We start from the raw sequence: 22,742 nt of genomic DNA, 5'->3' as shown, positions 1-22,742 counted from the left end.
CCGGCGATTATTCGATTTTTTCTCGCCGTAAAAACCATCCTTGGACTTCAACGAACATTTAAAAAAAATAATTGACCAAATTGATCTAGGCGTTGTTGAATTATGCGCTTACCAACAGATTTTGCGATTTATTTTTTTATTATAGATCCACATAAGCTATAACATAATTATTTAGTTTTATCAGCTTTCCGATAGATGACGCGTTGAAAATATGAAGAAAAAACTATTTCATCCATTTTACGTAAATCTACTAAAATAATATTTGTAAATTTGCTTAAATTTCTTCCATTTTTGTATTATTTATAAATATACATAACCTATAACACAAATATTGAGTTTTACTAGCTTTGTGATAGATGGCGCGATGAAAATTTGAAGAAAAAAACCATTTCACGCATAATGGTTGTGATAATTAATAATCAGCTCGTCTGGCATCTTGACAAAGTGTCACGTGCATCGATTTAACTCAAACCACTTAAGACTTAAGTCATCTCTTCACTTTTTCTTCGCACGACCACCCTTCTCGTCATACCACCCTTGACTAAATTAAGAACTTTTTAAGTCCCATAAAAAAACTATCACAGTTTGATGCGTTTCAATTTACTTTTCCGATCTATTTTCGTCTGGTTTTGAACTTTTTGAACTACGCTGCAAACGACAAAGTTTTTGTCCTCTTTGCGCATGTGCTAGCAGCTTAGTCTGTATTTTTTTCCTTGTGTGCGTGCATGTGTTTCAAATTGGAAGCCGCTGAGCATCTTGGGCTTGCTCTTGTTCTTCGCGCTGCATTGCGTTGCTTTGCGCTTCATGCACCGGCGTGTCGAGACAAGAAAATTTCAGTTTCAGTGCAAAGCGCGCAACGAACGAAACAAACGTTTTTCAGGCGTTCGCCTCGTCAGTATTCATGGTTGCTTCATCGCGAACACATCGCAAGAGTTTTTTAAATTCAATTTTAAAAAATGTACGTAAAGTTTTTAATCAACGTTAATATTATCGCACTTTCCATTGGCATCATGCTGTGTTATGTCGTAGTGCTTTTAGTGTGAATCGCCTTTTAAAAGTCGCGTTTAATTAATAATTTCGCTGCGCGACAGTCGCGCTGCGGCAGTCTTAATTAAAAGTCGTTAGTGTAATTACTATCAAGTGTTGCAAGCGCAACAAACGCTCGAGTTGAAGTGCAAAAGATCGCAGTGTTTAGTATTTCATGATATCTACAAGTGTTGCAAGTGTTCAAAGTGCAGCATCATTTTGAAGAGGCGCTGAAAGTGTGAAAAGTTCAACGTGAAGAGCGAAATGAAGTTGTGGAAGGTCTTGGCTCGCACGAGCCATGTTTATTCGAGTCATGTGAATAAAAACAGCCAATTGGAAATGTACGGTGAGTGAAAATATCACAAAATAATACCGGACGGGAAATGATGAAAAGTGATGAAATAAATGCATCGTTTGCATTTAATAGAAAACATTAAAGTTGAAATTGAAGAACTTTATACAGACGTTTGTAACTTCACGCTTAATTTCCGTTTCCGTCATCTTCTTTATCTCCGCTCGCGTTCGTAGTTGTAATTTTCGGCGATTTCAAAGGAAAATATGACGCACAATATTAAAAAAGTTATTTTTTAATGAAATTTTACTTTTCGTCTAAGTTGTAGAAAAATAATCAGGTAAATAGTGTTACACACTTTATTTATTTATTTTTTAAGATTCTGTTTTTACATTTTCATCAAAGTGTTTTAAAATGGTGTAAAAATCGATTGTGTTCGTGATATTAAAGACTTGAAAGCTAATGATTGTTTTTCTTGCTTTATGAGCTTTTATTCTTAGCACATTAGCACGTTATGTGTGCTTTCATCCGGTTTTACATCGATTTAACGATGTTTAATGCAAAATTGACGCCGTTAAAAGCCGTAAAATGGCGTTTCACTTTCGTTATATTTATTTTATCACCACCGGTAGCTTTTTAGTGAGGTTGTGAGTGTTTTCGGGTGGTAAACCACAGGCGAACACATTTCCAATCGTTTACAATACTTTCGCATGTTAACCGATATCCTTGGTTTCGCGTGGCTTTTAACTTGCTTTTAATTTTTTTTTTATTATTACTTTGCATTTCACAATTTTCACAATGTTTACATTAAATGCAACCGGGAAACTAAGTGGAAACCTGAAACTTGATTGCGAAAAAAGGTAAAGAGAGCAAATATTTAAATTTTAATAGAAAAAATGTATCTATAATAATAAAAATAAATCGCAAAATCTGTTGGTAGCGCATAACTCAACAACGCCTAGACCAATTTGCCAATTCTTTTTTTTAAATGTTTGTTAAAGTCCAAGGAAGGTTTTTACGGCGAACAAAATTCGAATAATTGCCAGGAAAACCCTAAAGGGACAGCCCTTTTCTATAGGATAAAAATTAGCATTGAGATTCAATCATTGTAATAGTTAAATACGAGTTGTTGAATCCGAACTGGCGCGTTGAAGTGCATTATTAGCAATTCCTAATATAATTAATTTCTTTAAAATAAAATTGCGAATCTTATTGCTTGAATTGACACATACTACGAGTATGTCTAGAACAAGAGAGTAAAAACGAATTACATTCTTATTAAACACTACCGGAACGAAGTCAGGGGCAAAAGCTACTCGTAGTTTTTGATATAAGTCAGATGTGTTTATCATCATATTCATCCCTTTACATACCTATAAAATTAAATAGAGTAATAAATTTTACTTGAAAAAATTGTTTTGACTTCTGGTAAAGTAATCAGTATAAATATAATTAAATTTTTTAGAAAATAAAAAAGATAAAAGGCAGAATGTATATTTACAAAAATATCACAACATAAATAATGAAAAAAGCTTTGTTTTAATTATGTATTTAATGTTTTACATTCTTTTTAGAGTTTAAATCTGGCTCTCCCACATTTTCCGATGACTCTGGACGTAATTCCACCTCGACATCGGATTCCACCCAACATCTAGCAACTGTTCAACTGAGAAAACGATCCGGCGAAAGTTTAGGCATCGTTTTAACACCAGCATCCTTTGGTAAGTCTCAACTTTAAAACAGATGGCGCTAGTTGTCACTTACACAAGACGTTTTCATATTTTTGTGACAATTTATGTTTGTGACATCGATCTGGCAAATTATTTCTAAAAAATGTATTTTGGTTGAATGGAGAAGGATTACTGCTGCTTCTAGCTTTCAACCCTTTCAAAATTCACGTGTATTTCCATGAATTATATAAATGTGTCCAAACAAAGGACCTACGCAGCCATGGGCGAAGATGTTAGCTCACAATCTCATCAAAAATCACACCATTCATCAAACAGCAAAAAATGTGCTTATGTAGCTCAACGCTTGCGCAGTAACCTCGCCAACATCCGAAGTAAAAACAGCGTTAGTAAATATCTAGAAGAAAATGTAAGAAATAATCCACCAAGTGAGTCATTTAGTAAAATACGCAGACAGATAAAAGCATATCGGACCGATATTCAAAAGAACGTAGACTACCTTCAAAAGAGGTTAGGTGTGTCCATTGGAAACACCAGTAGTGCCAATACAAAATGGTCAAACTTTTCAACAGCCGCGATGAAATTACAAGAAGTAAACGAATTATTAACACAGGGTATTGATAGAAACAGAAACAGTTATGATATTTTTGGTGTAGATGATTCATGCACGACTTCTGTAGAATTACACAGCACTAGATCATATCCGAATTGTTCAGTACAAGGAATTGGGTACAGAAAAAGCAAAAGTGAAATTGTTTTAACGTGCTATCCTTGCATGAACTACCCTACATCAGGTAACATCGGAAATAATGTATCAGAGAGTTTTCAACAATGTTGCACACCGGAAATCAATGCAGAAGTTTTATCTAATGATATTCGCATGATAAACTCAACTGAATTTTTGATTTGTGAGAATATTATGTTGCAAAGAACTATGCCAATCACACGGTGTGATCTTAAACGTATGATTGGTGAAGATCGTAAGTATAACCTGAAATATAAGTAAAATTGTTTGATTAAACAAAGTTTTATATTATATAGGAATGTGTAGATACTGTAGAGCGACGATGAATGATTTAGCTGAGTTACTTTGTACAAGATCATCACCTTGTAGTGAGTGTCAAGCAAAGAATAAGTTCAGTTGTAGTAAGTTAATGTTATCGAAACAAGCGCAGACTCAACAGAAAGACGAGTGTTGTTGTGATTCTTCTGGCGCATCTGCAATACCATATACACTGCGTGCTTTGGACAGTGAAGAAGAGTCCTGCCCGTTTATTTGTGGTAAATGTATGCAACCCAGAATGCACCCGCCATGTCCCTGTACGAATATAAAAAGTGAAGTTATTCAAACTGAGAAAGATAAACCAAAGTGGAATTTGGATAATTCCAATGATAAACCAAAGAAAAAGCCTCTGGCTAAGAAAAAAACAAGAAAATTAAAAAGAAACTTGTTCAAATTATTACCAAAAAGAAGAAGAAAGTCAAAAAGGTTGCTAAACCTAAGAAAGTCAAGAAAAAAGAAAACAAACAAACAAAGATACCAAAGAAAACAAAGAAAAAAAAAAGTACCCAAAAAGGAATTTCAGATGCCAAAAGTTAAACCCAGGGATAGTATACCTCTGTACGCTTTTAAACACCCTCTTTCACATCGTAGTCTAGATATGTGTTCATCAAATTGCAAGAATAATTGTACAAATTGCAGTCTTGATTTGAATCAAAATTCATCATCCTTCTCGCCGATAGCGAATACAAATCTACCTTGCATTAAATGTAACGCGGGGTTATTAAATAGGGCGCATATTATGCAATGTAAATTGAATAGCCTTGAAGCATCGCTGGTCCAAGCCAAGATGGCGGCCACAAGTTATGAAGTAAGGCACATGGTTAAAAAATCCGAACCAAATTCGTTTAACTTACACAAACAGCAACTAGACGAAGTGAATGAAAACGAAGAAAATTGACTGAAAATAAAAACATTGATAATAACAATGCTTGTATAATAACTATTTGAGTAAATTGTATGTTGTGCGTGCAATGCGCAGACTTAATTATTTTAGCACCGGGCTTAAGTGATTTACTCGCAGCACAGCCGCGCTTGATAATAATTATTAATCTCACGGCTAGTCTTCGCCGTTTAAATTTAGCCTGCAGTTTTCCAGACAGCGAGACGCGTTGGAATTAATCGTTTTCTAGTTTCTGGCAGATGAAAAACAAAACATAAATTTGGTTATGTACAAGGTACAAATATTTATTATTAGTGTTGTTGTCATGTCTAAATTGACAGCTGTCATATTTCACAACGAATTATAACCTTAAATTGTAGATTTCTACTAGAATGGTGGAAATTCTTGGTTTAGAGTTAATTCAAGATGAGTTATCGATGTATTTACTTGATTACGGCGACAATTTACGGTTGTCTAAAATTAAACGCGTTGGCGTGCCTATTGGGCTGGCCTGGATGTCAATTAGTGTGTTTTGAACGATAATTTTCAACGTCTCTGGTTGGTCTTGTTTCGCGCGTGTTGCAGCACGTAAACTATCAAAGGATTAGTAACGTAAAGAGTCTGGCTTCTCTCAAGAGCAGTTTTTCTAAACAAAATAAAGCAGACACTGAAATATTTTAAATATTTTCATCTCCTACTCATTTTTAGTTAAAATTTTGTAAAATTTTTAAAAATGGTGAAGATTAGTGTGGCTAGTGAAATTTTCAACACTAGTCACCAGATGGCAACACTTGTCTTTGCGATAGATGGCGCCATAGTAAAAAATTTATAACCCTAATAAAGTTTATGATGTCTGTATGGATACGTGAGCGTGTACTTAAGTCGGACGTGCGTGTGGAGTGTCGCGACGCCGCCGCGTCCGAAAATAAACCCACTCGGCGGCTGCGTCGCGGCGCTTCGATGCTGTTACTAGTCGAGTCCCGCCGATACTGTCGCGACGTGCGTGTGCGACTTGAAAGCAACCGCGAGTAAAGTTTCATACGCGCCGGAAAATATTATTACGCACTGAACAAAAAAAAAAACGACACAACGCATCAACAAAGAAGTGAGAAATAGCCGGGAACTAATATGGTACTTTGGGGTTTAGTGCGTGCAGTGTGCGGCAATGTGGGCGGAAGGTGTAACCTGACTTGAGTGACTTAAGTCAATGTGACAGTCTATAAATATCTTGTTGATTTTATCGCGGTTTGAATTTTACGCTAATTGGCGTGAAATTGTTTTATAAAGCGGAAAATTGTACTTATCACAACGTAAAATACCCTTTTAAATGTTTAAGTGAGGTTATGAAATGACTTAAGTATATTTATAGAGTTGTTTTGTTTGGTTTCTTTCGAAATTAAACAATCAACACGTCAACGAGTAATAAAATATCGTCCAAATTAAAATTTCGAAGTGATGAAACCGCGAAACTAATTTGAAAAGTTTGTAACCACAATAAATTCAGGTTTTTCTAGGTTTTAATTTAGTTACTACAGTTGTGAGTTCATAACGTCTAGCGGAAATAGACGCACTATTTCGAGTTGTTGAGTATTCTCTATTTGGTCGACGCACCGATTTTATATTTATTGATCTATAATGAAGCGGGTGATAGACTAAGACGCGCGTGTGAGTGCGCGTAAAAATAAACGTTTCGTGAAAAGATAAACTACGAGGAATACTGGTGGTTTAACTGTCTGTCGCCGGCGCAGACGACGGAAAGACGCGCTTCCGATGTGCTTGAAAATAGAAACATTCTTAAAGCGGCAACACAATGACGCGAGTGGATAACGAACGGTGTGGCAGCGGGGCGTGATCGGAAACGGCGCCATGTTTGGTTCGTTTAAGCTACCGCACCTGCGCAGGAAGGAAGAGGGCGGAGCACAGTATGACAACCGATTGCCAAAGACACCCACAGAGTCACCGAAAAACAAACGGCATCAATCAACTAAAAAACGTATTATATTACTATTAATATTAAATTTAAAAAAAAGCTAACCTTAAAAAATAAAAATAGGAATATTGTTTTGGCCACTATGCAATGAAGTGTGTAGTAATTTTTAAAATGTTTGCAAAACAATGCCAGCACTTTCGTTTTGTTCTACGTGTGCGTATGATGTTTAAATTTAAATTTAACTTTTAACGTCGTGCACTTTGCGTCTCGAATGTTTTAATGCGACTTTGATCTTCTGATTCTGTGTAGATGGCGATAACTCACTTTTAGCGGGCAGCTGCAATTAGCCTAGCAAAACGAATTTCGATCGAAGACGCCATTTTGATTCTATTTTATTTTTTGTTTATTTATAGGAAACTCGGAATCGGAAACGTGTCCGAGCATTGCTTCGCTTCGACCTGGTTCCGTGGCACTTGCCAGTGATCAGCTGGCTCCTGGTGATCGCATCCACAGTGTTAATGGAATAAGTACTTCGCGCATGCGCCCTGACGAAGTGACTAATCTATTAGAGCATGTTGATGGCAATGCTTTGCTTGAGATTGAGTATTGTCTACCCAGCTATGGTAAAATTCGATTTTATAAATGACAAAATGGCAGATAGTAAAATATAAACAATTACAGCATCACAGAGCTCGTTATGTGTCTCTTCAAAAGTCACAGAAGTTCAAGTGGAACGCATTGATGGTTCCTTGGGTATCACTCTCCGAGGGGGTTTTGTTCCTGATCATCCCCATTTGAGTAGACCTTTGGTCATAACCCAAGTACGACCTAATGGCCCTGCATATTCGTACGTTACCTAACCTCAAAATATCAAATGAACATAGCCTTAAATGTATTTATGTAGAACTGGTTTGATTCGAGTTGGGGACCGTCTTCTAAAAGTGGACAACTATAACCTAACCAATAAAACCCTAATGGAAGCCCAGAAGATCCTAAAAGAGAGTAGTATCCTCCCAGTATCTACTTTAACCATAGAATATGATGTCAGTATCATGGAGTCTGTAAAATACGCAACCGGGCCATTACTGGTTGAAATTGATAGAAACCCCAATGAAGATCTGGGTCTCCTGCTAAGTAACTGCTCCTGTGACTTTGCGAATAGTGATGAGATTACCGCTGCCGGTGTATACATCGAACACATCATTCCAGCTAGTACTGCAGATAGATGTGGAGCTTTGGGAGTCGGGGACCAACTACTTGCTATCGATGATGTTTGTTTAGATGAATGGCGAGGGGACCTGCAAGATGCTACTTGTTTACTAAAAACAGCTACCAAGATACAAATCATGCCATTACATGCACTCCAAAGAAGTTTTGCAAGAGGATATGGTCTAGGTTAGTAAAAACGTTGATTTTTGAGATTATCCAGAAATGTGGAAATGGATTCTTTGATTAATACACTTGCCACGCTCCAATTACTAAGGTATTACCAGAGGTAGAGTCTTGGCAGGCGTCATAGACTGCAGTTGTGGTAATTTTGCTTGAATGTTGGCGAAGGGCCAAAAACGATTTGGAACGCCTTGCAAAACTTTTTATTTTTTTCAAATTTTTTGATTTCCACGCACCATACTACCAACACCAACTAATTGCTATGAAAACACGAGTCAAAATGAAGAATGATGTTACATATGCTGTTACATTGTAGGTCCATACGGGAACAGTCCTACTGTAAGCGGAAGTGGTTTTAGTACTCTAAACTCCAAAAGGTCTCGTGCTCCACGTAACAATAGAAACAATCGACATAGTTCCATATCGAAAAGTGTTGATGATTCAGGTATTTAAGTTTGGTTATGTTTCTTAAAAAGTGAGGTCATGTTGTAAATTGTGTTTTTAGCAAGTACATATTGTGGGTATACCACGAGTCTGGGCGTGTGTCATTCAGAGACTTTAAGCGTGACGTTGATTGCGGAAAGAGGCAAGGGTTATGGGCTGAGCGTGGCAGTCACTGAACACGACGAGACACATCCGGCCGACATTGTCGTCTCACGCATTGCCAACGACAGTCCGGCATTTAGGTAAATATATATTTTAGGTTTTAAGCGACACATTGCGAAACACCTTCGCATAAATCATTTCTGAAGTAAAATAAACTCTGTGCAGGTGCGGATGCCTTCAGAACGGCGACCGTATCGTCTCCGTAAATCATCGCTCGAATCTCACACTGCAAGAGGTGAACGCCATCTTGGAAATGGGCTGCGAGCCAGCTTTAAGTTGCAACGCTAGCAGCATTAGTAGTGGTAGCAGTACAAGCCATACCACCCACTCTGGAACCGGTGGAAAAATCACTCTTCAGATTGAATTTGATGTTGCGGATACAATTGTACCATCAAGTGGTATCTTCACTGTAAAGTTAGCACGTCGTGGTGCTGGTCTTGGTATTACCATAACAGCAAGCAAATCACATCCGGAAGATCCGTTTACTGTTTCTGAGATTCGTAGAGGTTCAGTTGCTCATCGTACGGGTACCCTGCATGCTGGTGATCGTCTTCTTGCGATTGATAATCGTCCATTGGATCATCTCACTGTTGAAACGGCTTTTGACATTTTACAAAGCTCATCCAATGAAATAGTCACCCTGAAAGTAGAAAAAACTGAAAGAGCTAATGTTTTCCACGACAGTGTAGTTTACACTGTTGAATTATTAAGACATGGTGGTCCTTTGGGTATTACCATTGCTGGTAGTGAAGACTGCCTAGAAGCTATCGTACTTTCTAAGCTAACTGAAGGCGGTCTTGCGGAAAAAACCGGTGCGCTTCATGTAGGTGACCGTTTGATTGCCATCAATGGTGAACCATTGGAACAGAAACCTTTATCAGAAGCAATCAGACTCCTGCAGACTTCAGGTGATCGTGTACAACTAAAAATTGCACGTAATCTGAAACCAGCGTCACCAGAAGAAGCAAGATGTAACTATTCCAGTCCAGGATTGACCAGCATTGATAGCGCAGTTCATTCCTGGGATAGCAACCCACCGGAAAGCGCAGAATCCATTTTTGATCCACAGATGCCCAAAGATTTCGAGAGCGTCCTCAGTGAACCATTATCATATCAAGAACCTTCATTATCAGGATATCCAGAACGTCAAGAGATAACTCAATGTCAACCAATGAGAGAATCTGTAGGAAGTATAGGTTATGGTGACCTCGGACATTTGAACTTAAACCTGACGAGGAAACATGATTCCCAATTGCAGTTTTATTCTGATGCAGAAGATATATTTTGTCCCAGTCCACTACCACTGCCGAATTTCAACTTAGGGTTAAAATATGACCAATACAGCCAGTATGGACAATCTAGAAGTAATTTTATCGAGAGTTTTCCGAATGAGAACACCATGGACAACGAAATATACCATGTAACGCTTTATAAAGATTCAGTTTATGATGACTATGGGTTTAGTGTCAGCGATGGACTCTATGAGAAAGGCGTGTACATTAATAGAATTCGAAAAGGTGGTCCTGCCGATATCGTGGGAATGCTAAGGCCATACGATAGAATTATCCAAGTATGTTTTGATATAAAATGTTTTAAAAACAAATAAACGAATGTGATTTCTATTTCTAGGTTAATGACACCAAAACACAAGATTTTGATTGTTGCCTGACGGTGCCATTGATCGCCTCGGCGGGTGATCGAATCGACCTCGTGATTGCGAGAAACCCTTTTATGATTATGCACCCTGGTGTGGACGCCCTTAGTCGGAAATCGTTCTCGGCGAGCAACAACACCATCATCAAAACGCTCTAAAGCAACCGTCCAAAAATGCATCACTGCCCAATCATTATATTATACACGAATACATCAGTTTTTTTTTTTTTCCAAGCTGTACTCTATTTTATTATATTATTATTAATATCGCTAATGGAGACGTCTTGACGTATGCAATGAGTTTCAACAACACTTGTTTCGATGGCAGTGCATCGACGTGCGGTGCTCTCGCCACAACCTTTTTATTTCACTTGCGGGACCAGTGTCCAGGGCGTCAGGTCGCAGTACCTTAGACGAAATAACAAACAGTAGAAAGCCATGACACGTCAAGTATGACGTAGGAGAAATTTTTCGGCAAACGGAATTCGACAATAAATTCAAAATTCATAGCGAAACTCTTTCATATAAATTTAAAAACGAAATTTTGTTATTTTCTTTAAGGTATCTCTAAGCTCATGACGATAATGGCACTGTCCCTCCTGGGAGATACGCTCCTGGACAAAGCCCTGAAGGCATTCGACCTGACCAAAAAGAAGTAAGTGCACTAATCAAAACGCAAAATGCTTACGCGTAATTGCTGCTTGTTTCGTCGTGCAGGTCTCAAGACATACGAGAGACACTCCAATGCGTGTGTTGTGGGCCCTGCGGCTCTCCGTGCTTCCCGTGCTGCGGTGGGCCATGCGGAGGTTGTTTACCATGCGGCGCATGCGCGCCATGTAATGGATGTGGACCATGTCCGCCATGCGGACCTCCCAGTCCGTATCCTTGCAGTGGACCGAGTAGTCCCGCCGCACCCACCTGCCCGCAGTGCAGCCCATGCCCGCCATGCGGTCCTTGCTCGCCCTGCTCATCTGGTGGAGCATGTCTTCCGTGTGGAAGCTGCAATCCTCATAACTGTCCGCCAACCTGCGGGCCATGCTGTCCTACTGGACCCTGCTGTTCAGGTGGTGGCTGTTGTTCGCCATGTGGTCCATGCGGGGCATGCGCACCATGCGGGTCATGTGGCCCATGTGGGCCATGTGGACCATGCGGACCTTGTGGACCTTGCGGACCATGCGGGCCATGTGGACCTTGTAAATTCCCATGTTGCAGTCCATGCGGGCCTTGCGGATGCGGCCCGCGTTGTTGCATTGGCGGCTGCGGGACTTGCGGGCCCTGTGACTATAACCCGTGTGTAGCATCACCTTGCGGATCGTGTGGACCTTGCGGCCCTTGCAGCCCCTGTGGACCTTGCACTCCTTGTACTCCATGCTGCTCCCCAAAGCGGGGCTGCGGACCTTGTTGTTTCACCGGGTGCAAGAAGCCGTGCTGCTTTTGCTAAACGAGTGCAGTCGCCTGCGAGGAAAATAACCCCACCATCTTTCAACGTCAGACGAGGCATCGACACGCAAAAATTGCGACTTTTTTTTCTTAACATCCTGCCATCATGCTTATAGGAAACAACAAACAAACCCCTCAAACCGCCTTATATTGCCGTACCATGTGCTTAAGATTTACTTAAAGAAAATACAAAAGTCACTTTTTGAGATCTACTCACCTGTGCATTACGTTTTTGTTTTTGTTAGATTACATCCAAATGTCAAATATATTATTTAAATCATTACTTATTTTAGAACCGTACTGGCGAGAACCATCTCGACCCTTTAAAAAATTCGCTAGTGTGAAACGCTACTTGCAGTTACAACATGGCCGCCACCACCAGCAGTAGCGAAATTTGCAACATTCTAAGAGACACCAAACTAGACGCGGCCATCCGTTCATGCGCTGACACGAAAGAAACGTAACAAAACTAACCCTAATTTGAAACAGTAGCACAGTAGCCGCCATCTTAACTTAATTGTAATCGTTGTTTTGTTTTTTGACGTTTTCAGCGGCTTGGGTGCGCAAGATATCGTCTGCGGTAGGCCGATTGCGCCATGTCAACCCTGCGGTTCTTTTGGGCCCGTGCGCTGCCCTTGCATGCTGCGTTGCTGTCCGATTGGGGCCCGTTGCCATTGCATTGAGCAACCCCGCTGTGCGTCCTGTATACCAGGATGCTGCATGTGCTGCAATTCGCATGGAATACCCCGTCAACCTGTGGGTAGGCCGCGTTGTTGTACGAGAAGATTTATGTAGGCGCATGCGTACGAAATTGACATTTCAAAAATAGCAAATAATAAATACTGCTGCAAGTGACTGACGTTTGATTGTTTTTTTGTTTATTTGATCAGACATAACCTTTATTTCACACGATTCAGATCGACGCGCATGCCAGCCAAGTCGCACAAAATTAATAGTAAAAAATCTTTTTGATAACGAAAAAAAATTCAAAATGAATTGTCAGTGCAAAAACCATTGCATCACGCCACGCTCTTGCCAAGTGGAGCAGTGCATCCCGGGGGTGAATAGTTACCTTTATTCGCCAGAACAACAGTAAGTCAACGGATAAATTTCGAGATAAAAGGTAAACAAGTATAAATTGCTGAATTTTTGTGTATGTTTAGATGTACATGCCGGCCGTGTACTCAATGTAGTTGCACCTGCAATAATATGGAAAACATGTACTGCCCCATGGATTACTCAGTCTCGCAGCAGCCCCAGCCGCTTCCCCAAAATGCCTGCATGCCCAACATGTCCTGTTTGAACCGCAGCTCAATGCAATGCAATGCCGGCGGCTATAAACCGAACGGGGGCGTCTCATTAAACATGATCAACTCTCCGACACGATTCCAACCGGAATCAATGTGCCTTCCGGGACAGCCAATCTGCCCCGGCAAAGACAGGGGCATGCCTTGCATGCCGTGCATGCCAAATTCAGTCCCGAACTCCGGCGGTGGCCAAATGGATCCTTCCCAGGCATGCTGTCGGCCGCGCTGTATGAAATTTATGTAAACGTGAAAACAAAATGGCGGCCATCACAGCCACCACGATTGGCGACGCTAAAGTCCTGTGACCAATTTTGTTTTATGTGTGATTTGAAGTGAATTGACGTTTATCACCTCTGTCAGTGAGTTCGATTCACATCACATTCACTCTCATTCGATTCATGACGTAAAATTTTCTGTGCTTCACCTCGCATCGTTCATCGGCGCCATCTTGAAAATGGAGGACATCTTCAAGTGCACCAGCCACATGGTGGATAAGTTTGAGAACGTGATGGAAGCCATGACGAAGCTTGTGCATTACGAGTAAGTGTAACTGGTGGATATGTGTCATGTTGAATGAGTGTTTGCAGTAGTACACAAAGTACAAGTGACGTCGTCAGCGAGTTGAGTGGACGATATTGGTTGTGTGGCCCGCCAGACTTTCGCGACGCGGTTATGCCGACACCGTGCCCGCCGTGCCCGAGTGGAACTTGCAGCTGCGGTTTACCAAAGTGCTGCGAGCAGGCGCCGTATTATCAGACGCACATCTACGCGGAAATCTATCGGCAGGAACGAGCGCGACAGCGTTTTGACAATCCCTATTGCCATTAATATACCAACTGAATCGAAAGCTTATATAAAGACGTAGTGTGAAGGAAAATTGTGTAATTTTTTGTATGGTGCTAGATCAACGCCTGAACGACAAAATGGCGGCGCTAATGACACTTGCGTACGTCCGCTGGGCTGCGAAAGGTGGTGCCGCGATATAAGACCACCAAAAAAGAAGTATGTCGAGTTTTGCGAACAAAGAGGTCCCAATCTCATGAGTGTAGGTTATGTTGTTTGTTTGACTATTGATAGATTTTTACATTACTATGATTTACTATTTAAGTACCAGCAACAAGTGTACTGCGCAAGGATTCACTGTAATTCAAGATACGATAACTATTACAATGCGTACAACGTAGACTGGCATCCGGCGTGCGATTGGAGGAGCTGCTAGCACACAAAATGGCGACGACAATTCAAGTTCCACATAGAAAAAAATAAACTTTTTACGCAGTAAACAAAGTTTTCAATCGTTTATTCCGCACATATCGCATGAATCAACATCGATTAATTATTACCGCCACAATATATGCAACATTTGCAGTTGCATATGCCTGTAGCTTGAATGGGATTACAGCAGACGCGTCGTATCATTTGGCAATCGGTGTTGTAGCCATTGTAGAAATTGTGGTATCGATCGTAGTGGTCGTAAATATACTGCACTCGATATGGGCGTTCATTAGCGTGCGCGAATGGTCGCCTAAACAAATAAATTGTAGACTTTTTTTTTCTGTATTTTGTAATAATTTAAAATGGCATCTTACGTTTTCAGACATGGTTCCAACATTGCAGCGACAAATGGTTAATTGATATGGATTATATAACACTTATACAGCTATATTAACAACTCTAACAGATGCAATAAATACTGATAATTTTGATATTGATTTATTGACGCAGACGACAACAAAATCGGCGTGGTGACGGAGAATTTTGAAAATTATTGTGAGGTTTTGCTTGCATTGCGTTTGTTTTCGGTTTTGTAGAAAACTTTGTTTTGACACAAGCAACTTGATTTGGTAATTTAAATTTTATCCTCTTTATAACTTTGTAAATATGTGTAATATGTATTTACTAATATTTTCAAAGTCTTTTACAGCAGTGAAATTGTTTGAAGATAATAAATTCTTATTAGATAAGAAATAGTTTTAGAGGTATAACGATGAAGTTCAATTAGAGATTTATAGGGGGCGATGCAATCGCGTAAAGCCAAGCGACGATATACGAGTCATTCCGATCACGACGTACGTAACTGCAGCGCGAGCCGCAGCCAGAATGAAAATGGCGTCCCGTCGTATGGATCGGTCCGCTCTCTAGAAAAAATAAATCGTCCGATATCCATGAATATATGCACCATCCAATCTTATGCAATTGCTATCCGAACGCTGCAAGCCTTCTGAATACGCTGCAGACTTGTATTGTCTTGGTACGCGCAACGCGACGCGAGCGCGATGCGAATTTGAGCCAGCCCGGAGACACCGAGCCCCAAAACCGAGCGAAGATACTCGCGCCGCGTCAGTGTCCGGTGCAGTGGTGTGTGTAACGTCAAGCAGTGTGTGAGTGAGTGTGCTACTTCGCCTCCAGGAGCAGTCTGCGACGCCGACGCCAAAGGGTAAGTGCAAAATTCTCTTCACCTATTTCGATCGGCTCCGATGACCTCACCCAGAAAACGCCATTTAAGTTGTGCGTAACGAGTGTCAAATGTCAAAATACTTTCGCTAACCTGTCGGGTTCGGGGGCACAAAGTATTCGGCTGTTTTTGTTTTGCTAATAAGAACTCCAAGTGCGGGCGGCGGGATTGAATTGTAAGGTTGAGCCGATGGAGGAATCGCATCTCCGTCAGGACATACGACGCTGTGTGCCGCTGTGTCAAGTCATTCGGACATAACCTCAACTCCTTCTCGCGGCTGTGCGCGAAATAGTTTGTTTCAATCACGTTGACGCGGATAATAAGTTTTGTCGTCTGAGGCCTCGTTAAATGTGTTTGGTCTGATGCGGGTGGAATTTGGGCCAAATAGTGATGTGGATTACGAATGCACAAAGAGTGATCGGGTGATATCGTCGAGCCGATCGCCAACATTCTAGAAGTGTTAGGAATACAAAAATTCATGCAGGTAAACAGCGGACTGCTTTACATTACTATCATAACACTTGCTGTTGATTCCGTGAGATATTGCAATCTCTGGTTACTGCTTTGTTTCGTTGTGTTTATTTTTTCTTCGTTTGTTTGATTTTGTTTGGTTCGTGACTGAGGCATTCTTTGTTTTATTTTTATTTTATAGATCACTCAGTCACGAAACGTAAATCATAACTTGGTCACAATTATATCGCGCCCCCTGGACCACTCAACCATTCTGCTTAATGGAACTTATAATCTGTAAGAATGGTGTATGTTTGCAGTGAGCGCCCGGCGCAGCGTAATATGTGCTGGCGGTCGGCGCTGACTGAGCATGGAGAAAGTCAGCAGCAGGCACGGAGGCGGCGGCGGTGGTGGAACGCGCGACCGCAGGAGTAGAGAACGCCGCGAGAAACGTGGCGAACGCTCTTCCGGGAGCGGCGCGACGTCGGGTAGCAAACGACGCTCGCACCATCACGAGAACGGCGCCCCGCCAAAAGGCAGCGGTGGCGCAAAGCCACTGGTCGAATACTCGGACGTCAGCTCCGAGGACCTCTCCGGCCCCGAAGCGGGAGAGATACAAAGTGAGGCCGAGTTCTCCTTCAGTGACGAAGAAGAACTTGGAATGCGCCGTAACACCCACCATCGCTCCTCTTCGGGGCGGTACTCAGGTGGCGTAGGCGGCACGAGTATTAATGTCGCCGATGAGGAATATTACATGCGTCAACACGTGCACCGATCGCGACAGCGACAGATTGAGATTCACTCTCACAGTGGCGGAGGTGGATTGGTTGCCACCCCCAGTCCAATTCCCACCTCGCGAAGGGAACGCAAGCATTCAGTGTCTTCGCGATCCTCGCGTTCCAGCGACCTACGCCATCGGCGGAAACAAGCAGTCGAACCGACTTCCCCGGTTGAATTTGCACCCGTAATATTGTCTCCGCCACAAATCGACTATGACCTCGAGCGGAAAAAACGGAAAAAGAAGGAGAAAAAACACAAGGAGAAAAAGGCGAAGAAGAAGAAGAAAAAGAAAAGCAAACATAGATCAAGGTCCACGAGCTTGAGCTCCGAGAGCGGATCGGAATCTCCGCAAGCAGGCGAAGGAGAGACAACTAAAGTCTCACCAGGTGAAAAAGAACAACTTTCGGACTGGGAGGCTAATGCGGAAGCAACAGCTGCTGCGGAAAAGATAGCCGTGGATTGCTCGCCGGTATCTAACGAGTCTGATATACCAATGTCTCCTCCGCTCCCGGAGGAATCATCGCACCATCGCAGCAGAGAGGAGAAGGATAAGGAGAAAGAAAAAGAAAGGGAGCGGGAAAAGAAAGAAAACGCGCGACCCAGGACACCGCCTATGAACGACCATCATCGGCCAAGTCGCGACTCTCCGCACACTCCTCCAATTAGCGTTTCATCAAGGAACTCCAAAGGTGGTGAAGATTCGGCGGATAGAAGCCGTGACAAACACTATAGCCCCATTGTGCACTCGCCATATAGAAATCCTAGTCCGGAGAATTATTCAAGGTAAACAACAAGCAACAGTTTATTTGATTTAATTGTGTTCTATTGTGTGTTCATTACTTTGCAGATCACTCTCACCGGGCAGTAGGAGAAGAAGAGATGTAACACACTCTTCACACAAACACCCACACCAACACCAAAGCAGTCGCTACCGGAAAGAGCGCGAAAAGGTAAAGCGACGCCTCAGTCGGTCTCCTCATCGGCGCGGACGTTCTTCTCGGTCTGTTAGCCCCGTGTATACTCGCAAACCGGCCTATAGCCGTTCCCCTGTTCGTCCCAGTAAGCGCCTCCGGTCACGTAGTCCTAGAGAACGGGTGCGTGAGCGAACTCCACCTCGACGAAGCGGTGTAGTTCCTTCTTCCACCGCGTCTGAGAAACGTAGCCCCTCGCCGCATTCCATAAGCTCCTCAAAACTTAAGAACAAGATCACTGATACTAGCCTCTTTGCTGAGTTGGTAAAAGACAAGCATAAGCGCGCTTTAGAACTCAAAAAATTGGAACAGAAGCTGGAATCTAAACCGGATGAGGCAAATAATGTCTCTGTTAATCAAAATGCGAATAGTACTGGAACGCCAGGCAATTCTAGCACCAGTGCTAGTGCACCGGTGACCACGAATACCACACCAGTTGAGATTCTTGACGATGTGGTGGATTCTAGTAAGGTAGATAATGTAGAAACGGTGCCAATGGATATCGACAATATTCCCATTCCTGCTGACGAGAGCGGGTTTATCGAGGTGATGCCTCCACACAAGGTCAATGATATTTCCCTGCCGAATAATAATAATGGCACGCCGGCCGGTAACGGCTTTGAGGCTCCACCATTGCCGCCTTCAGCACCACCGCAACCTTTCAGAATGGTGATACATACCAAGGAGTTGTCTGAATTGGGGAAGGCTCCTAAAAAGACGAAGAGTATTACCAAAATGCCATTGCCGCCAGGTATGAAGCATCAGGATCTGGAAGTGATTGAATCGCCACCGAGTCGAACTCCAAGTCCACCGGTGAAACAGAAAACACCGCCGAAAAAGGGGATTATGAATTTACCAATGCCACCAGGTAAATACTTTAATCTATTCTATTTTGTGTGTTGATATTAACCGTCGTTGTAGTGGTTTCAGCGGGAGCGGAAGATCTCAGTGGTGATGACGACGGTTCCACACCACCTCGAGACGGTAGAGACCGACGTGCAGCCCGGCCCAAACTAAAACGACCGAAGATTTTAAAGAGGCGTGGATCGCGCTCACTACAAGCGATTACACGGCCCGACTGGGGCGAGCGTTGTGTTGACGTGTTCGAGATGATCAACCAGATTGGCGAGGGCACGTATGGTCAGGTTTACAAAGCGCGCGACGTGCAGGCTGATATTCTGGTTGCGCTGAAGAAGGTGAGGCTTGAAAACGAGAAAGATGGCTTCCCCATCACGGCTGTGCGCGAGATCAAGATTATCAGCCAACTTAACCATAAGAATATTGTCAACCTGCGCGAGATAGTCACCGACAAACAAAATGCGGTTGATTTTAGAAGGGACAAAGGTTCGTTTTATCTTGTCTTCGAATACATGGACCACGATCTGATGGGCTTGTTGGAGTCTGGTATGGTCGACTTTAACGAACTGAACAACGCGTGCATTATGCGGCAGCTTTTGGACGGGCTAAATTATTGCCACAAGAAGAATTTTCTTCATCGCGATATTAAGTGCAGTAATATTCTCATGAACAACAAGTAAGTTTACATTAATTTTACTTTCACTCTTGATATTTACATTCAATATATTTGCAGGGGTGAAGTAAAACTGGCAGATTTTGGGTTGGCTCGTTTGTACAACGCGGAAGATCGTCAGCGACCTTACACGAATAAAGTTATCACTTTATGGTACCGCCCACCGGAACTTCTTTTGGGTGAGGAGCGTTACGGACCCTCGATTGACGTCTGGTCATGCGGATGCATCCTAGGAGAATTATTCTCGAAGAAACCGCTGTTTCAGGTGCGGAACTTTACAATGTCAACCGAACAGGGGTTAATTTATATTTTATTTAGGCAAATACTGAAATGTTGCTGCTGGAAACAATCTCGCGACTGTGTGGCACACCTACGCCGGCAGTGTGGCCTACCGTGATAAAACTACCATTGTTTCACATGATAAAACCGAAGAAACTGCATCGGCGTCGACTGCGGGAAGAATTTATGATGATGCCTTCGTCGGCCCTGGATCTACTTGATCGTATGCTTGAGCTGGACCCCGATAAACGTATCACCGCTGAAGATGCGTTAAAATCGGACTGGTTGAAGAATATTAATCCGGAAAGGTAAATTAATACAATTTCTAATAAGACTGAAATTAACTGTATTTTTTGTTAAATAGGATTTCTGCACCTGAATTACCAACTTGGCAGGATTGTCACGAATTGTGGAGCAAGAAACGGAAGAAGCAGATGCGGGATCAGGAAGCGATGGCTAACCAGCAGCCTAATCAGCATGGCAAACCTGCACTCCTGCCCAAGCCGTCATTCCCTAAACTAGATGAAAATAATGAATTTGGAGGGTGAGTAAACAACTTATCTTATTACTAGCTGACAAGGAATTATTATTTTTCAATTTATTTTTATTTGTTTATTTGTCGTTTTTTTGTTTCTTTTTTAAGACGATGAAACCCATCCGTGTGTAGTGTACTAAGCTATCGGACGATCGATTAACGTGATCACAAATTGTGTCGCGTATGTAATTAAATACGAAATTAGTGAGAAAATGCGCGCCGCATTAATGCGGGGACAATCGAATGCGAACGCAGTGCAAGTGCGCGTCTAACATAACCTAACTTACTACAAACAATTTTAATTTTATTTAGACCTTTGATTTATTTCAATGCGCGAGTGCGAATGGACCTTTAGAATGAAGCTGATCATTTTGTATAAATATTATAACAACAAAAATAATCATCAATTGCATTATAAGAATGATATACACGAAATGAATATTTAATATGATTGTAGCATGAATCTTCTACTCTTATTCCTATTTGTTATGAATAATCTGAATTATTCTATAAAGTTATAAACTGGAATTCAGAATGTTGTCAACATTGATCACACTCAAGTCATTCTTACCTACTAAGTTTTCATTTTGTCACAAATAATTATGAACTTTCTTGAAGCTGCCCGCCCTCCCGTGGTATAATTGTCCAAAGTTCACAAATTGATTATAGTGCATTTGTTTTAGTTATTTGCCGCTGTATCACAGTCGTAGGTTAACAAAGTCGATTTGTTTGATTTATTAATAATTGAAAAGTGTATATACTGATGTTTTATTATAATTTTTTTTTTGAAAACTTGTAAATAAAACGGGAATCATTATTTACATTTTGTAAAAATCTCAGAACAAGCGAATGTTTTTTCTATTGTATTGGATGTATTTGTTGTTGTGCTGCTTTTGGAAATGTTGGGCATTGTTGCAAATCAAAGTTCATCAAAAAGTCTGAAAATGGAGGCGTACGACACGGCCGTGTTGCGATATGCTTTGGCGACGGCCGCGTGTAAATTGAAGCCGGGGTTGTTGGGCATTGCGCCGAACATTCCGGCTCCAAGGGGCGGAAGCATCCCCGTCGTCGCAGAAGAGTCACTTACGCCACCGGCGCCGCGTCAAGCGGACAACGCCGACGGGAACAAACCTAAACAGGATGCGCTTGTGAGGATGCTCGCCAGTTTGGAGCAGTCTTTCTTGAATAGGATTCCAGTACAACTGCCTCAGATGTTGGAGATGTGCGCCTTAAAACAAGTAATACTACTTCGTATAAAATCATTTTGTACTGTTCCTTTTACAATCTCAATGTATAATCTTATGTAAAATCGAATATCTTACTTTTCGTTATTGTTTCAGTTGGATGCCCAGAGTATAGTTATCCTTGATGGACTTCAAAGTGAGCTTCGGCAGATATGCAAGGCAAACCCAGGAAAACCGTATTTCCTCGTCCTTAGTGATAGTACGTTTCATATTTATTTTGCACTAATTAACAGATTAACTCAGAATTGCATTTATCATTATATTTGAGATTATCAGTTAAATCAATGTTTTCTAATTGTTTCAGGTGATGACACTCAAATATCGGGCTTATTAAAAAAGGACCAAGTGATTAAGCTGTTATCAGAGCTGTACAACAAGTTCAATATGGTGGACACGGCAAACTTCTTGCGTTCTTATCTCGTGTCTTCGTAGAAAATAGTATTTAATGTATGCATAAGTTATTTAATTAATGAAAAGATGTCCGGTCACTTTACAAAGCATCGGATGGTGATTATTTGTATGAAATGTGAAATACGGGACACTAAATTATGAGGGTTATTGTAAATAAGTATTCAAGAATTTTGCAGTTGGGGCGGGATTTAAGTGAAAATGAAGAAGTTAGGCATTCATTTATATCTGGTTTATTTCAAGTATTAACTTGTATCTTTTTGTACTAAAAATTAATAAATGAATGATGAATATAAAGGAAAATAATGAATAAATTACTTTTATTGGATGTTACTTATTTTTTCTAATTCCACTCTATTTCCGTTGAGGTTTTTGAATTTCAAATCTTCGAAATTCGCTCGTATCCTACTGGTAAATATTATAAATTATAAATGCCGTTTCGAATCGACAGGAGCGGCAGCAGCCTGCTTTACACACAAGCAATTCATATGGTCTTTTGCTGCACAGTACGCAAATGCGCAGGCGTAAGCTCCGTCCCTGTGTTATCAAGTATATACCACTTTTTGTGTCTAAAAACGTGGAAAACTGGCGCTTTAAAGGTTAAAGTAGAAAATAATACATTATTATGAATTTAATTTTCCGTTGTCTTTTTTCCTTTCTGACGCTATAACGCACCAACCGATTTCCACGGTTTTGCATTCGTCGGAAAGGTCTTGGGCACAGAGGGGTTTATAGCAAAGAAAATTGAGGAAAAATTTCAACAGAAAAGCGGGAAAATTTTATTTTAAATAAAGGGCTATATCTGATAAATAGCA

The 22,742-nt window shown here is 41.3% G+C and overlaps 4 protein-coding genes and 1 long non-coding RNA gene across 11 annotated transcripts; 4 read left to right on the top strand and 1 right to left on the bottom strand.

Annotated features, from left to right (window-relative positions):
- The first annotated feature begins 861 nt into the window (after window positions 1-861).
- On the top strand, window positions 862-11,042 carry Grip (Glutamate receptor interacting protein). Of its 2 annotated transcripts, XM_065317918.1 has the most exons (9): window positions 862-1,372; window positions 2,893-3,039; window positions 7,293-7,502; window positions 7,561-7,726; window positions 7,784-8,274; window positions 8,585-8,713; window positions 8,774-8,954; window positions 9,040-10,444; window positions 10,504-11,042. In XM_065317918.1, the coding sequence occupies exons 1-9, from the start codon at window positions 1,291-1,293 to the stop codon at window positions 10,684-10,686; spliced, it is 2,994 nt and encodes a 997-aa protein (XP_065173990.1). In that variant the 5' UTR covers window positions 862-1,290; the 3' UTR covers window positions 10,687-11,042. The 2 variants fall into 2 exon arrangements, with proteins under 2 accessions (XP_065173990.1, XP_065173991.1); XM_065317919.1 differs by lacking the exons at window positions 862-1,372; window positions 2,893-3,039 and adding an exon at window positions 5,912-6,942.
- On the top strand, window positions 3,096-5,041 carry LOC135789660 (uncharacterized). Its single transcript, XM_065299594.1, has 2 exons — window positions 3,096-3,986; window positions 4,048-5,041. The coding sequence occupies exons 1-2, from the start codon at window positions 3,227-3,229 to the stop codon at window positions 4,965-4,967; spliced, it is 1,680 nt and encodes a 559-aa protein (XP_065155666.1). The 5' UTR covers window positions 3,096-3,226; the 3' UTR covers window positions 4,968-5,041.
- A 1,811-nt stretch (window positions 11,043-12,853) lies between the features above and the next one.
- Window positions 12,854-14,561, top strand: LOC135804151 (uncharacterized). Its single transcript, XM_065317925.1, has 4 exons — window positions 12,854-13,059; window positions 13,131-13,814; window positions 14,178-14,319; window positions 14,383-14,561. Exons 2-4 carry the CDS (start codon window positions 13,729-13,731, stop codon window positions 14,491-14,493), a joined length of 339 nt encoding a protein of 112 aa, XP_065173997.1. The 5' UTR covers window positions 12,854-13,059; window positions 13,131-13,728; the 3' UTR covers window positions 14,494-14,561.
- Window positions 14,560-15,958, bottom strand: LOC135804152 (uncharacterized). Its single transcript, XR_010550985.1, has 3 exons — window positions 15,823-15,958; window positions 14,864-15,756; window positions 14,560-14,799 (listed from the first exon to the last, which is right to left on the bottom strand). It is a non-coding gene; the product is annotated as an uncharacterized lncRNA (long non-coding RNA).
- Cdk12 (Cyclin-dependent kinase 12) lies at window positions 15,569-22,255 on the top strand. 6 transcript variants are annotated; one of them, XM_065317915.1, is made up of 10 exons: window positions 15,569-15,711; window positions 16,500-17,742; window positions 17,807-18,798; window positions 18,852-19,464; window positions 19,522-19,726; window positions 19,780-20,048; window positions 20,105-20,284; window positions 21,201-21,513; window positions 21,616-21,718; window positions 21,824-22,255. In XM_065317915.1, exons 2-10 carry the CDS (start codon window positions 16,550-16,552, stop codon window positions 21,949-21,951), a joined length of 3,996 nt encoding a protein of 1,331 aa, XP_065173987.1. In that variant the 5' UTR covers window positions 15,569-15,711; window positions 16,500-16,549; the 3' UTR covers window positions 21,952-22,255. The 6 variants fall into 6 exon arrangements, 5 of the variants coding, with proteins under 5 accessions (XP_065173987.1, XP_065173985.1, XP_065173989.1 ...); XM_065317913.1 differs by having other exon boundaries at window positions 16,382-17,742; XM_065317916.1 differs by lacking the exon at window positions 15,569-15,711 and adding an exon at window positions 16,073-16,213.
- The last annotated feature ends 487 nt before the right edge of the window (window positions 22,256-22,742 follow it).

The sequence above is a fragment of the Atheta coriaria genome, unplaced genomic scaffold (genome assembly GCF_025399875.1).
Source record: "Atheta coriaria isolate IRGN ID8LTWV9N9 unplaced genomic scaffold, Caltech_Dcor_3.1 hic_scaffold_3_pilon, whole genome shotgun sequence".
NCBI classification, from domain to species: Eukaryota; Metazoa; Arthropoda; class Insecta; order Coleoptera; family Staphylinidae; genus Dalotia; species Dalotia coriaria.
Note: the sequence above shows the minus strand (reverse complement) of the source record. Positions and strands in the feature narration are given on the sequence as shown.